A 14,023-nucleotide genomic window follows, 5' to 3' on the forward strand; every position below is an offset into this window, starting at 1 on the left:
AACCCCATGGTCAGAGTCAGTCAAGGTGGGAAGACTAGGTCCTAGGTTTGCCTAGGCATCCTGCTGGGGCCTCTCTAACCTGCTGGGGCCTCTCTAACCTGCTGGGGCCTCTCTAACCTGCTGGGGCCTCTCTAACCTGCTGGGGCCTCTCTAACCTGCTGGGGCCTCTCTAACCTGCTGGGGCCTCTCCACCCTGCTGGGGCCTCTCTAACCTGCTGGGGCCTCTCCACCCTGCTGGGGCCTCTCCACCCTGCCTCTTCTGGACCCTAGCTATTCTCCTTCCTAGGCTGAGGTGTATGTCCAGGGCTGCCTGCTCAGGGGCTGTGGAGACTGCAGAGGAGAGTCTGAGGGTGGAAGCTGTCTACAAAGACCAGAGCAGGCAGGGATGGGGGAAGGTGCCTTTGAGTATGTGTGCACAGTGTATTTCTGTGTACGAGTGCATGTATATGTGAATTATCTATTACGTGTGAGTGTGCATGTGTGTATGTATGTCTGCACATGTATGTGTGGTTGCAAAAGTGCATCCATCCCTCAGACTCTTTGCCTCCCGCAGCAGCACACTGAGGGAAGATTCTGCGAGGGCTTTTAGTCTGAGCTCACAGTGACTGAGTCTGGTTAGTCTTTAGACTGACCATGGCCCCCTGACCTTTTTGGTCCCTTCCTTCTGGGCGGGAAGCCTGGTCACATTGCTGTTTCTCTTTGCACGCTGCCAGGAGGGACCGCTATGCCTACTCCTACTATCCGTGAGTAATTCTGACCACCCTAGGCTTCCAGGGCCTGCCCTCCTGATCTCTCTCTCTCTCTCTCTCTCTCTCTCTCTCTCTCTCTCTCTCTCTCTCTCTCTCTCTCTCTCTCTCTCTCTCTCTCTCCCTTTCCCTCCTTCCCTCCCTCCCTCCCTCCCTCCCTCCCTCCCTCCCTCCCTCCCTCCCTCCCTCCCTCCCTCCCTCCCTCCCTCCCTCCCTCCCTCCCTCCCTCCCTCCCTCCCTCCCTCTGTCTCTCTCTGTCAATGCCAGCCCCTTTCCACAGCCTCCCTTCCCTTGCGGTATCTTTCCCCTTTATGCTCTTATACTCAGCCGACTCTGTACTCTTTCCCAGTCACTCCGCCCCTCACATCAGCTTCCTGGACCTCGTGACCTCTCTCTGGTGAGGTTTACCCTGCCTCCATGCTGCTTCCTGAACCTGTCCCTCGCCCTGCTGGTTCTCAGCACCAGCCCCCAGTTTTCCTCCCCTCACTCAAAGGAATTGCTGACATGGCTGCTTTTCCTCTCCGTGATTCCGTGTAGATAATTTTTGAACCTAAATTCAGAACTTTTTGAGTGCGTACATAATTCCATCCGCCTCCTCTCACACTGAGATCAGCCTGAGGCCGGTGGAGTCAGGTGTCCCCCGTCAGGTGTTTCCCCCGCCCTTCTGTCTCCTGTGGATCTGATGGGTTTGTTTTCATAGTTTTTCAAGGAGGCTGAGAGCCCCTGACTGGGAGCAGAGCCTTGTGGTTCACCACTGGAGACTGCCTTCTAGGCCGGTCTCCACTCACCAGAAGGTTCTCTGGGGCCTCGTTCAGCCAGCTTGGCAGGGTCTTCAAGCCTCCACATGGGCCCCGGGTCATTCTGTGTAGGCATCTTATCCTTTCAGCCACAGAGCTGCGCTTCCATCTCACACGTTCCCCAAGAGCGAGTCGCAGCCTGCGGTCTCCACCGGTGAAATGTCCCAGGCAGGGCTGCTCCACCCCGCCCCCCACTCATTAGCCAGCCAGGCAGGATTCCACAGCTGATGTTCCCTGAGAGATCCCTGAGCTGGCAGAGCAGACCCTGGTCCACCCTCAGAAAGCCTGGGTCTCCTCCTGCAGGATGGAGAGAGCTCCCAGGCAGGGCTCTTGCGGGAGGTGGGTGTTTGGGACTGTCTGGGTTAATCTTCTGGTTTGCGGGATGGAGGTTCTGCAGTGGCACCTAGTTAGGTCTAGAGTGAATTGGTGCTCTATCTCCTGAGACCTTGGAGTCAGAAGAGATAGGAAACAGGTTCTCAGCTATCATGGCTGCTTTGGCTGGTGAGTGAAGAGCATAGGCTGTAGCCAGAGATACATTTGCAATGCTGCTGACTCCTGATCCCAAGGCTCTGAGAGCTGGGGCTTCCCTCCCACCTCTGGGTGCTGTTGGCCCCACCCACAGTTACAGTGTTACCAACTGTCCCCTTCTGCAGGAAGCCAGTGAACATGACTAAGGCCACCGTCAACTATCGCCAGGAGAAGACTCACATGATGAGTGCTGTGGACCGCAGCTTCACAGACCAGAGCACCCTGCAGGAGGATGAGCGGCTGGGCCTGTCCTTCATGGATGCTCCTGGCTACAGTCCCCGGGGTAAGTACTGGCCCTCCCAACCCCCAGGCTCACAGTCACAGGACAGAGCCCTGCCAAGGCTATCCTGCCTTCTGTGTATCAACATTGGCCCAGACATCCAGAGAATACACAGGGTGTGTTGACACTGCTTAGACGGGCTTAGAGGAACTCCGCCAGCACAGCAGTGAGACACCTGTAGGGAGCGATCTTAGGTATCTGCAGCACTGACCACGCCATTTGGGCGTGGTCACAGGTACGTAGAAGGTGTGTGAAATAAAGAGCTGAGAGGAAGGGGACTTGCTCTCTTTTGGGGTTCCGGTCGGGTCTCGAAAGGCTGCAGAGACTAACCTGGGCTTTTGGTTTCTCTCGTGTAAGTAATTTCTCCCACAATAAATAACCAAAACACTCTTATCCCGTGCACTGTTATATTTCCCTCTACACACACCCTTACCTCTTATTGGGCATTTACTGGGGACCAGTAGCTGGGGGTGTGGAGATAACCAGTTCATAGTCACGCAGACCTGGACTGGCCTCTGGGATCTCTTCTTTATAAGGCTGTGTGACCTAGGGCAAGTTGCTTAATTAAGCTCTCTAGACATCTGCTTCTTGACATATAAAGTGAGAAGAAGGTCATCTCTGCTGGTAGACCAGTTCTCCCCAGGGCTGCTACGATGCCCAAATGAGACAGACAGGATGTGTGAATCACTTGGTGCTGTGTTCCGATCGCCAGAGCTGAGTGACTCAGCTGCTAGGAGTTATGCCCTGACTCTGTTCTCCACCATTTTACTTTGTTTACTGTTGTGGTTGTTTTGGCATTTTGAGACAGGATTTCTCTGTGTAGCCCTGACTGTCCTGGGACTCACTCTGTAGACCACACTGGCCTCGAACTCACAGAGATCCACCTGCCTCTGTCTCCTGTGGGCTGGGATTAAAGGCATGCGCCACCACCACCCGGCAAGTGTTGATTTATATAAAAGAAAATAGGGAATTCCACTGAGACATTGTCTATGACTAAAGCCGCAGGAGTACTGGATACCAGTGACTGTTCAGAACTGTAGAGGGGTACTTTTTCCCAGCTACACCCCTGCCACCCTGTCACATAAATACTCCCTGAAACTTTTATTCACAATCATCTGGCCTTTTTCTTAAAAGATTTTATTTTATGTGTGTCTGTGTGTGCACCATGTGCTTGCAGTGCCCAAGGAGGACAGTAGAGGACATTGGGTTCCCCCAGACTTGGCGTGGGTGCTGGGAACTGAACCCGGGGCCTCTGCAAAAGCAGCATGTTCTGGAGGTGGTACAGTGGCAGAGTGCTCACCTAGGACATAGGACGCCCTGGGTTCTAACCTCAGTCCCCCTCACAAGAACAAAACAACAACAGAAAACAAACAACCAAGAGTAGTGGGCTCTGAACATCTGAGCCATCTCTCCAGTCTATGTATCTAACTCTCTGACCTTTTAAGGTCAGTTATACCACGTGCACATATTTCCCAAAGAACACATAATTTTACTCCTTTTTTCACTTCATAAGAAGGAACCCACGCTCTATTGTTCAAACCAATGACATGTTCTCATATATGCCCATGTGGACGTTTGCCTTTGCTGTAGTTCACCACTCTTCTCTGATGTATAGTTTTCCACTGTATGATTACTCCCCGGTTATGTTCTTTGTGACTATTTGATGTATAGTTTTCCACTGTATGATTCCCCAGTTATGTTCTTTGTGACTTTTGTTGCTTCTGTTTTCCTGTTACCACAGTGAGGCTTCCAAGAGGCACTTTTTAGACTCTCCTAGAAGTAGACTCACTGGATGATGAAGTACATCTCCTTCAGCCTCAGAGACAGGATTAGGGTGTCTTCCAAAGCAGTTTTGTTCTCCCCTTCTCATGGGAAAGACTTCATTGCTGTACATCAGAATTAAAATTCGCCAGCCTCCTTCCCTTTGCTGAGCTGGTTTGTATGAAATGGTGATTTTCTATAGTTTTCGTTTGCATTCCTCTGAGTGCTAATGAGGCTGAACACATTTTCTGTCACGATTGGCATTCAGGCCTCTTCTTCCATGAAATGCCTGCTCACATCTTTCACCTCGTTTTCTGTTAGGTTTTTTGGGTTGCTTTCTTAGTAGTTTTTAGGAGTTCTTTATATATTCAGGATAATAATCATTTGTCACATATGAATTGCAAATATCTTTTCCCAATTTGTAGCTCCTCTTTCCAGGTTATTTATAGCATCTTAGGAGGAATAGAAACGTCTTTATTTTAATGCCCTTACATTTGTCAGTTATTTCCTCTGTGACTGCTGCTTTCTGTTTTTCTTAGACTTTTTCTCAGAGGCTGGGAAGATGACTCTGTTGATGAGGTGCTTGCCGCACAAGCACGAGGACCTGAATTCAAGCCCCAGAACCAGCCTTTAAAAGATGTAACAAAGGGTTGGGGAAATGGTTCAGTCATTAAAGGCTAGGTACATGAGGGCTTCGGAGCTCCCTGGTCAGCTAGTGGAGCCGAAGTGGTGAACTCCGGGTCCAGGGAGAGACATGTCCTGAAAAATGAGGTGGAGAGTACAACCAATGTCAGCCTCTGACATCCACACACATGTCCACCCCTGCCTGCTCACACACGGGCACCCACAGCTACACCCACAGGAGCATGCACACACACACAAACACACACACATGCATAGCATACACATACACATCACACACTCTTGTACATACACACCACACACACACATATACACATGTATACATACATATGCACACAATATACACATGCACACACATACACACCACAGATACACATACATACATATGTACACACATACTCACTACACACATACACACATGCATACACACACACATACACATGTCATTAAGCCTTTTTTGCTCTTTGTTCCCTCAAACTTAATATTTTGAATTTCATATTTAAATCTTTCTCCGGAATCTATTTTTGTGTGTGGCATGAATTAAGGATTTTCTTTAATGCACAGGAATAATGAGCAGCTTCTGTATCATTTTCTTTCTTAAAAGCTTGTTTTGATTCATTTTATGTGTATATGATGTGGGGGTAGAGGAGTTTGTACCACTGCCAACATGTGGAGGCTGGAGGACCACTCTGTGGAGTCTGTGTTCTTCCTCTGCATTTAGGTTTGTTTGGGGAATCAAACTCAGGTCACCAGGCTTGTGTGGCAAGCGCCTCTACTTGCTGAGCCATCTCATGGACCCTTCACTCTTTACAGGTTTACAGAGCTGTCCCTGTCATTCTATCACAGTGTTGTGATGTGTGGGTTGAATTCTGGCTTTTTTTCTATTGGGTCAATATTCTGGTTGGTCTCTGGGCTGAAATCATGGGGTGCTCTTAGCTATCTGGATATTTGAGACATACTCACCATTTCTGCTCTTCGTGGTTTTTGTTTTTTGTTTTTGTCTTCAATCTCTTTGCTAACAAATTTTAGAATTGTATTTTCAAGTGGCTTCGTATCAAATCTAGGAATCATTTTTAAGATAACAGATGTCTTATAAAACATCTTTCTTCTCATGAACGCTGTGTATAAACATGACACATATCACCTTGTTTATTTACATCTACATTTTTCTCCTTAAACTCTGTCCAACCTTTGGGAGCTATGTCAGGTCCTTTGCTCTTTGGTTCTGAGAACTGAACCCAGGCCAGTACTCGCTAAGCACAGTGTCTTACACTAAGGTGTACCCTTTCCAGTTCTCTTACGCAGAAACCTAAAATTGTGTGTGTGTGTGTGTGTGTGTGTGTGTGTGTGTGTGTGTGTGTAGGTCAGAGGAAAAACTCAGTTTTCTCCTTCTACTTTGTGGGTCCTGGCAATTGAACTCAGATCATCAGGCTTAGTGGCAAGCACCCTTTACCTGGTGAGCCATTTTACTGGTTCTTATTTTTGACTTCTAATGCAAGCAGCACACTTTAAAATATCTCCTTCCCTTCCTCCCTCCATCATTTCTTTTTTGGAAACAGGATCTCACTATATAGTTCTGGCTTTCCTGGAACTCACTCTGTAGAACAGGCTGACCTCAAATTCACGGAGATTCTCCTGCCTCTGCCTCCAGAGGGATTAATGGTCTGTGCTATCACGCCCTGCTTGCAATTGATTTTTTTTTTTGTCTGTGGCTTGATCTTCAGTTCATACTTCTCTATAGATGTTCTCCTGAGTGCTAATGCATCTGTAGAATCCTTCAGGTTTCCAGTGTAGTCAGAGGATCTGCAGACACCAGCACTTCTCTTTCTCCTAGGGCAGTGGCTCTCAACCTTCCTAATGCTGTGCCCTTAGATACAATTCCTCACGTTGTGGTGACCCCCAACCATCAAATTATTTCATTTCTACTTCATAACTGTAATTTTGCTAATGCTATGAGTCACAATGTAAATATCTGATATGCAGGATATCTAATTTGCACCCCCCAAGGGGTCTCAACCCACAGATTAAAAATCACTGTTCTAGGCCTTTATTTCCATGGTTTTCTGAACATTGCTGCTGGGTACCTTGTGGTGGTTTGAAAGAAAATGGCCCCCAAAGGGAGTGGCACTATTAGGTGATGTGGATTTGTTGGAGTAGGTATGGCCTTGTTGGAGGAAGTGTGTCACTGTGGAGGTGAACTTTGAGGTCTCATGTATGCTCAAGCCATGCTCAGTGTCTTAGACTACTTCCTGTTGCCTGTGGATCAAGATGTAAAGCTCTCAGCTCCTTCTCCAGCACCATGTCTACCTGCATGCTGCCAGGTCCCTCCATGATGATAATGGACTGGACCTCTGAACTGTAAGCCACCCAATTGAATGTTTTCTTTATAAGGGTTGCTGTGGTCATGGTGTTTGGCCACAGCAACTGAAACCTTAACTACATACCTGTAGTATTATATGAGTAGGGGTGATCATAGCAGGAATCTTTGTCTTGTTTTATTAGCTTTAGGAAGATGCTTCCAAAATTTAAACATGGAGAGTAGTTTGCTGAGGGCTTGGGCTTGATAATTCCCTTCAGTTTTCAGTTTGCTAAGTGGGTTTCAGACTAAACAGTCATTAAACTTGCAAGATACTCTCTCATACTTACTGCAATAGCCATGGTTTCTCTTTCATTTGTTAATGAAGTGAGTGATATTTTTACATCTTGTAATTTACTGTACTCATTGTTCAAGTGGTCTTTCTGGGTGGTCTGTTCTCATAAATGGTTTTGTGTTATACTTTTCTTGTCTGGTTTTGGTATCAGAATTTTAAAAATTCACTGGGTTTCTGCTTTTTCCTTTGTCATGGAAGGTTAGACTAATTCACTTCTGGAAAGTTTGGTGGAATTCATCAAGAAACAATCTTTTTTGTTGTTGTTTTCTTTATGGAAAGATTAAAATTTCTTTTAAGAATTATTACATTTTGCCAGGCATGGTAATGCATGCCCTTAAACCCAGTACTCCAGAAGCAAAGGCAGGCCTCTTGTGAATTTGAGGCCAGGCTGGTCTGTATGGTAAGTTCCAGGACAGCCAGGACTACATAGAGAAATCGTGTCTCAAAGCAAAAACAAAAACAAAATAAACAAACAAAAACCCCCAAAATAGCCAGGTGCTGGTGGTGCATCCCTTTAATTCCAGTGCTTAGGAGGCAGAGGCAGGTGGATCTCTGAGTTCAAGGCCAGCCTGGTCTACAGAGCAAGTTCCACGACATCCAAAGTTGCACAGAGAAATCCTGTCTCGAAAAACAGCAACAACAACAAAACAAAAAACAAAAGCAAAACAAAAAACAAGCCCAAAATAAATAAATAAGGATCCTTAAGGTTCTTTAAAGAAAACAGAATGGGTGTTGAGCTGGGGTTGGCACAGGCCTTGCTGCTGAGTGCCATTGGAAAAGGTGGCCGGATGGGGTGGGGGTGGGGATGGAGGAAGAAGGAGAGATGATTGAAATATAGCTCTTCTCTCAGGGAACTCAAGGACAAATTGAGGAGTCCAGAGTGATCCTGGGAAATGGAGACCCGGGCCACTGCCATGTGAGCACTGGAGACAATTAGTGCTATCAAGAGTCTTGAGAAGTTGTTTATATATTACATTTTCATTTACATATTTTCTATGCATATATGTGGATGTGTGTAGGTACATGAGTACCACTGTGTGTGTATGTGGGGATCAGCAGACAGGCATAAGACTCGGTTCTCTCCTTTTACTGTGCTGGTCTCAAGGATTGAACTCAGGTTGGCAGAGTAGGTCACCCCAGGCCAAGATGTGAAACTCATAACCAGCTTCTTTAGAGGATCCAGGCTTTCAGACTTTCTATTTTTGAGTCACTTTTGATTTTTTGATATATCTATAAAAATATCACACATATATCAGAAAACGATGCAATTGGTGTTATAGTTGTCAGGGGATTTTTCTATTCCATGTCGAGGTCGACATGCACTTATTTCCTTTTTGTAGTTTTCCTCCTTGAATTCTCACCCTTTTACATCACTCAGTGGTATTCATTAACCTTCATTTTACCAAAATAAAGAAATCAATAAAATAAGAAAATGGAGGGCTGGGGCTCAGTGGGTGGAAGCCCCATCCCTTCCCAGTGATCTCATCTGTAAAATATCTTGCTTTGTTCTTGGTCTCATCTGTAAGCTGCCTGGATTCAGCTTTGGCTTCACATCAGGGTTTTAACTAGGTTTTTGGTCATCAGAAACTGACGGCACTTACATGCCTGCTGGCCAGTGTCTGTGGGATAAATGGTCAGTCTCCTGACACACTTGTTTGGTTCTCTTTCTACCTGGTGATCACTTCATGAGCCATTGACTCTGTGTCCAGAGCAAACCCCTGAGCTCCCAGTATCCTTTATGCTCTGAGTTCTTTGAACCAGCAGAAGTCCTTTGTGTGTGCATGTGTTATGTATGTGTGTGAGTGTACTTGTGTGTGTATACAAGTGTGTGTGCCAGAATGGGTGCCAGATTTTGACATCAGATGTCTTCTTCAGTTACTCATCACCTGAGACAGGGTCTCTCACTGAGCCTATAGTTCACACTAAGCTAGACTGTTTAGCCAGTGAGCTGCCAGGGATCCTATTGTCTCTGCCTCCCCAGCAGTGGGATTACCATTGCATGCCACCATGCCTGGATTTCTTTTACATGAGCACTGGGGATTGAACTCAGGTCCACATGGTTTGTGTAGCGAGTGCTTTGCTGGCAGAGCCATTTCTCCAGCCCCAGTAACCTGTCTTGAAGTCTTGCATTTCCTCACCCTGTGTAGTTGTGGCTGCTTCTAGGAACTGACTGGCTTTTCAGGCTGGGCCAGTGTCTTATAATGGAGAAGGATCAAGCATTCAGTCAGCCAGCTGCCCTGGCTTTCGGGGACTCAGCGACTCCCTTTCCTGGAAACAAAGCCAACGATTGCCGTGGGTGGTAATGCCTGGTGCCAGGCTCTGGGGACCTCTTATATGTTGTCTTATTATTTAGCGTTTACATCGGCATGTTGAGCAGTATCAGTTTTCACTTCATTTGATGTGTAAAATTGGAAGTTTAGGCAGACTAAGTAGCATCCCCAAGGTCAAATGCAGAGCTGGGATTTGATCTGAGATCTGCCTGACTCCAGAGCCTTCTGTCAGTCTCCGCCCACACTGTACTGCAGGCCCCGAGGATGTTTCTATAAAACACAAAGAGCCCTTCATGGAGAGTCGGGAAGCGCCCTTCCTTCCATTCATCTCTTGAATATTTCACTTGCACACCAAATTGCTGGAAGCCCTACGAGGTCTTACGGGGAATAAACCTGCTTCTTTCTATTTACATCAGAATTGCGCCTTTAAACACAGATCTCTCCTCTCTTTATCTAATTTGTGTGTTTGTGTATATGTGTTCATATGTTTCTGTGTGTATGTTCATGGGAGTCTGCACATGTATATGTGTGTCCACATGTGTAAACACTCACACGTGCATACATATGTGTGTAAGTGTTCCTGTCTGCAAATACATGTATATGTGTAAGTGTTCGTGTGTGTGTGTGTGTGTGTGCAGCCACATGTTTTCAGGCTTGTATGGTGTGTGTGTGTGTGTGCAGCCACATGTTTTCAGGCTCATGTGGAGTCCAGATGTTTTTGGGATGTCTGTTTCTCCATCTTATCTTGTGAGACAGGTTTCTCTGAACTGGAAGCTGCCAGATTCAGCTAGACTGGCTGGTTAGCAAGCCCCCAGGACATATACGTTTCTGCTTTCCAGGTGTTGGAGTTAAAGGTGTCTGCCACTGTGCCCAGCTCTTTACTTGGGTGCTGGGGATCTGAACTCAGGTCCTCATGCTTGCACAGGGAGCACTTTGCCTACTCAGCCATCCTGAGTTCTTACTATACTTACCACTCTGATATGGGTCCTATCTTGTCTCTTTGAATCTCAGCTTCCCCTTCTGTAAGGTTAAGGGCACGAGGCATCTGACTGTGTGATAAACTAGTAACTGGCTAGTTCTCCAGCTAGAAGTGACCAGAACTCAGGATCAAATTCAGGAGACAGTTCTCTGTTAACTGGGCGCTTCTTAGGACTGGAGCTGCTGAGAGGAGAACAGCAAAGCAGGAAGATTCTGCCACGGCCTTGAATTCCTACCCAGAGGCAGTTTTCAAACCTTGGCATAGGAAGCTGAGGGGACAGTCTCCCTGATCTGTCTGGGGTCTGGGAAGTGGCCTGGGTATCTTGCATTCATCTCTGTGAGTCACTAAGGAGGAACACAGGCCAGCACTGGAGAAGGCCTCTAGGGGATCATTTTGACTGAGACTTGGAGGACAGGTATCAGTTCTCCAGGCATAAAGGATAGGGGGGGAAGGGTATTGAGGCAGAGGGAACAGCCATGTGGGAGGCTCTGGGAAAGGAAGAACAGGCACCCACCAGAGATCCCTTTACAGTCCCTGCCTGACCAGATCAATGAGAAATGTGAAGGACAGGTCTCCGGTCAGTCATGCAGCCTTTTCCGAGAGAAGCTAGGAGCCAGACAGGGAGCGAGGGCTCTGGGTAGGAGAAGCTATGGCTGCTTTCCCCGGTCTCAGACCTGATCTCTGGAACCAGGGTGTCCTTGGGGATGCTGATTCTAAGAGCTGGAGAGAAGGCGTGTCTGTCTGGCAGGGTCTGGGGTCCATGGGGCCCCCTTGTCTGGGCCACCACCCTGGCTGACAATGGAAATGCTGGCACAGGAGAAACACTCTATTCAGGTGCCTGGCATTGTCGGCGGAGGGGGCGGCTGTGCAAGCTAATTTTGCTCTGCTCATCTTTGAATGGGGGTAATTGCTGGGAGTTGCCAGTGTTCCAGGTTGTTCCCTGGAAGAGGAGGGCATGTCCAGGGCTCTGCTAATGCTGCCTGTGCAGGTTGAGCAGTGAAACCTGGTAGGATGGTATGAAGATGTCACAGGATCACAGGGTGATACAACCACGAGGACCCTATGTGTCACTTCAGTTGATCTGCTTATTTTGTAGATGGGAAACCAGAGATACCGAAGGGTGTGGCTTGCAGGGCCTCATGCAGGGTAGCCTTGCTGAGCTTGACTCTGAGGAATGACCCAGTCACCCCCCATGTTGGCTGTGCTCCCTGTCTCCACTCTGCCGGAGTCCTTCTAAGGCTTCCAGGCTGGGTATTCATATATGTGAGAGGCCTTTTCCCTTCCTCTGGCTACAGGAGACCAGCGAAGCAGTGGGGTCACCGAGGCCAGCAGCCTCCTGGGGGGCTCCCCTCGGCGCCCATGTGGCCGGAAGGGCTCCCCGTATCACACAGGACAGCTGCACCCCGCAGTACGGGTAGCTGACCTCCTACAACACATCAACCAGATGAAGACGGCAGAGGGCTATGGCTTCAAGCAGGAATATGAGGTGGGCCCGGCCCGTTCTCCTCACTGTGGAACCTCACTTGGCAACTCTCAGTGTAACCCTGTTGGACCTTCCCTTTGACGGTCCCCAGCTCAACTTACCCTTTGACCTTGAATCTGAGCATTCCTTCAAGCTCGGACGGTCTGGTTTCTCACTGTTCCATCCCAGCTCCACCCTGACCATGAGTCTAGTCCTGTCTGTGGTTGGAACCACATCAATGCTGACCTTGACCTAACTCTATCCTGACATTGACCCATGACCCTCATCCTAAGCTCCTCCTCCTTGGATCCCAGCTACCCTCATCTGGACACCAGCACTGCCCCCACTTACGCTTAATCTCACCCTTAATCTTTACCATTTCATCTCTCCTCTCTTCCCAGCTCAAACTCAGAGTTCTGTACCCTAAACTATGAACTCTGACCTCTCTTTCATTCAGCTTTTCCTTCCTGACACACTCATGTGCCCTGTCCCCCACCCTGCCTCCCTCATTCCCCTGTGGAGAGGGGTCCCAAGAGTCTTGGGGCCTCTCTGTCCCACTGACTACATTTTCCCATTGACAGAGTTTCTTTGAAGGCTGGGATGCCACCAAAAAGAAAGACAAGCTCAAAGGCAGCCGGCAGGAGACAGTGTCTGCCTGTGAGTCCCAGGGAAGGGGCTGGGGCTCACAATGACAGGAGGGAGGGAGGAGGTGAATGGCTAGAGTATGCTCTGGGGAGTCTTGTCCTCAGAAACATAAGGGCCCTGGCCTCGTGTGTGAGGGCACAGTGTCTCACACCATTGTCACCATCGCTGCCCTGTGACAGGGGAGGCAGTATAATCCTATCGTCAAGATGAGGAAACAGAGGTTTGGGAGCAGGAGACCTTGGTTCAAGGTTGCACATCTAATTGCTGCTTATCTTCTGTTTTAACTCCATGCCCAGACTCAAACCGTTGGTCTAGCCTCACAGTGCCCAGAGCTTTCCAAGGTCATCTCTGAGCCCTTAGAGGTCACCTGGCAGCCATGCCTGGACACTTCCCCTAGCCTCCAAGAGACCTTCCCCACCTACCAAGCTCCAGACTCCCTGACAGCTCTGCTCTGTCACTCTGTTCCCAGATGACCGTCACCGAGTGAAACTGCACCCAATGCTGGGAGACCCGGATGCTGACTACATTTCTGCCAACTACATAGACGTGAGTGCCTTGCCCGGCTCTTTCTGCTTACCTGTCCCTGTCCCCTCCAGGCTCACTGTCCATGCAGGGCGGAAACCTACCAGAGAGTAATTGGGGGTCTGAATGGCTGAGTTGCATTTGATGTCAGGAACTCAGAGATGGGGAGCTGAGAGTAGGTGGCTGCCTGCAGGAAGTATCCTGAGTGCTGTACTGGGGAGGTAAAGCAAGGTCTGGAATCAGACAGAGAGGCTGAGGGAAGGGAGGAGCTGCCTCAGCAAGGGGCCAAGAGCTTGGAGGTGGGAGTCTCTTGATTTCCATAGTGAAGCTGAAGAGGTTATGCAGGGCTAGATGGTAAAGACCTTGTGTGGCAGGGCTAAGGCCTCGGGCCATCTCCCAGGGTCACCAGGAAGTTGTCAAGTGTTTTGACTTTGATTACAGTGGCCCTTCACATACAGGGAGGCATGTTTACTGAGCACATACTATGTGCCAGGCATAGTGATAAGCGCTTTACACACAATCTCAAGTTTCATATAACCTTATCATCCTATAATGCATGAACTCCCCTGTAAGAGGAGGAAGCTGGAGCTCAGAGAGGTGAAGTTACTGGCTCTAGGACACACAGCTAGAGTGGTAAAGAAAGGACTCAAGCCCCAGCTAGGCTGTCTCTGCAGCCTCTGGTGCTGACCATTTGGCTATCCTGACACCTATTAGATCTGGGTGGACGGGAGAGCGGGTCC

The 14,023-nt window shown here is 48.5% G+C and overlaps 1 protein-coding gene across 6 annotated transcripts in view; it reads left to right on the forward strand.

The window, feature by feature from the left end:
- The window catches only part of Ptpru (protein tyrosine phosphatase receptor type U), a 75,396-nt gene that overhangs the window by 42,253 nt on the left and 19,120 nt on the right, over window positions 1-14,023 (forward strand). For 3 of the 6 annotated variants that reach the window (XM_013120221.3, XM_013120220.3, XM_005079530.4), the window contains exons 15-19: window positions 714-743; window positions 2,197-2,354; window positions 11,950-12,140; window positions 12,698-12,773; window positions 13,231-13,307. In XM_013120221.3, coding sequence (XP_012975675.1) covers window positions 714-743; window positions 2,197-2,354; window positions 11,950-12,140; window positions 12,698-12,773; window positions 13,231-13,307 — 532 coding nt within the window. The remainder of the gene's footprint in view (window positions 1-713; window positions 744-2,196; window positions 2,355-11,949; window positions 12,141-12,697; window positions 12,774-13,230; window positions 13,308-14,023) is intronic. The other 3 variants (XM_013120223.3, XM_013120222.3, XM_005079531.4) reach the window with 1 other exon arrangement.

The sequence above is a fragment of the Mesocricetus auratus genome, unplaced genomic scaffold, assembly GCF_017639785.1.
Source record: "Mesocricetus auratus isolate SY011 unplaced genomic scaffold, BCM_Maur_2.0 Super-Scaffold_100014, whole genome shotgun sequence".
Lineage (NCBI taxonomy): Eukaryota > Metazoa > Chordata > Mammalia > Rodentia > Cricetidae > Mesocricetus > Mesocricetus auratus.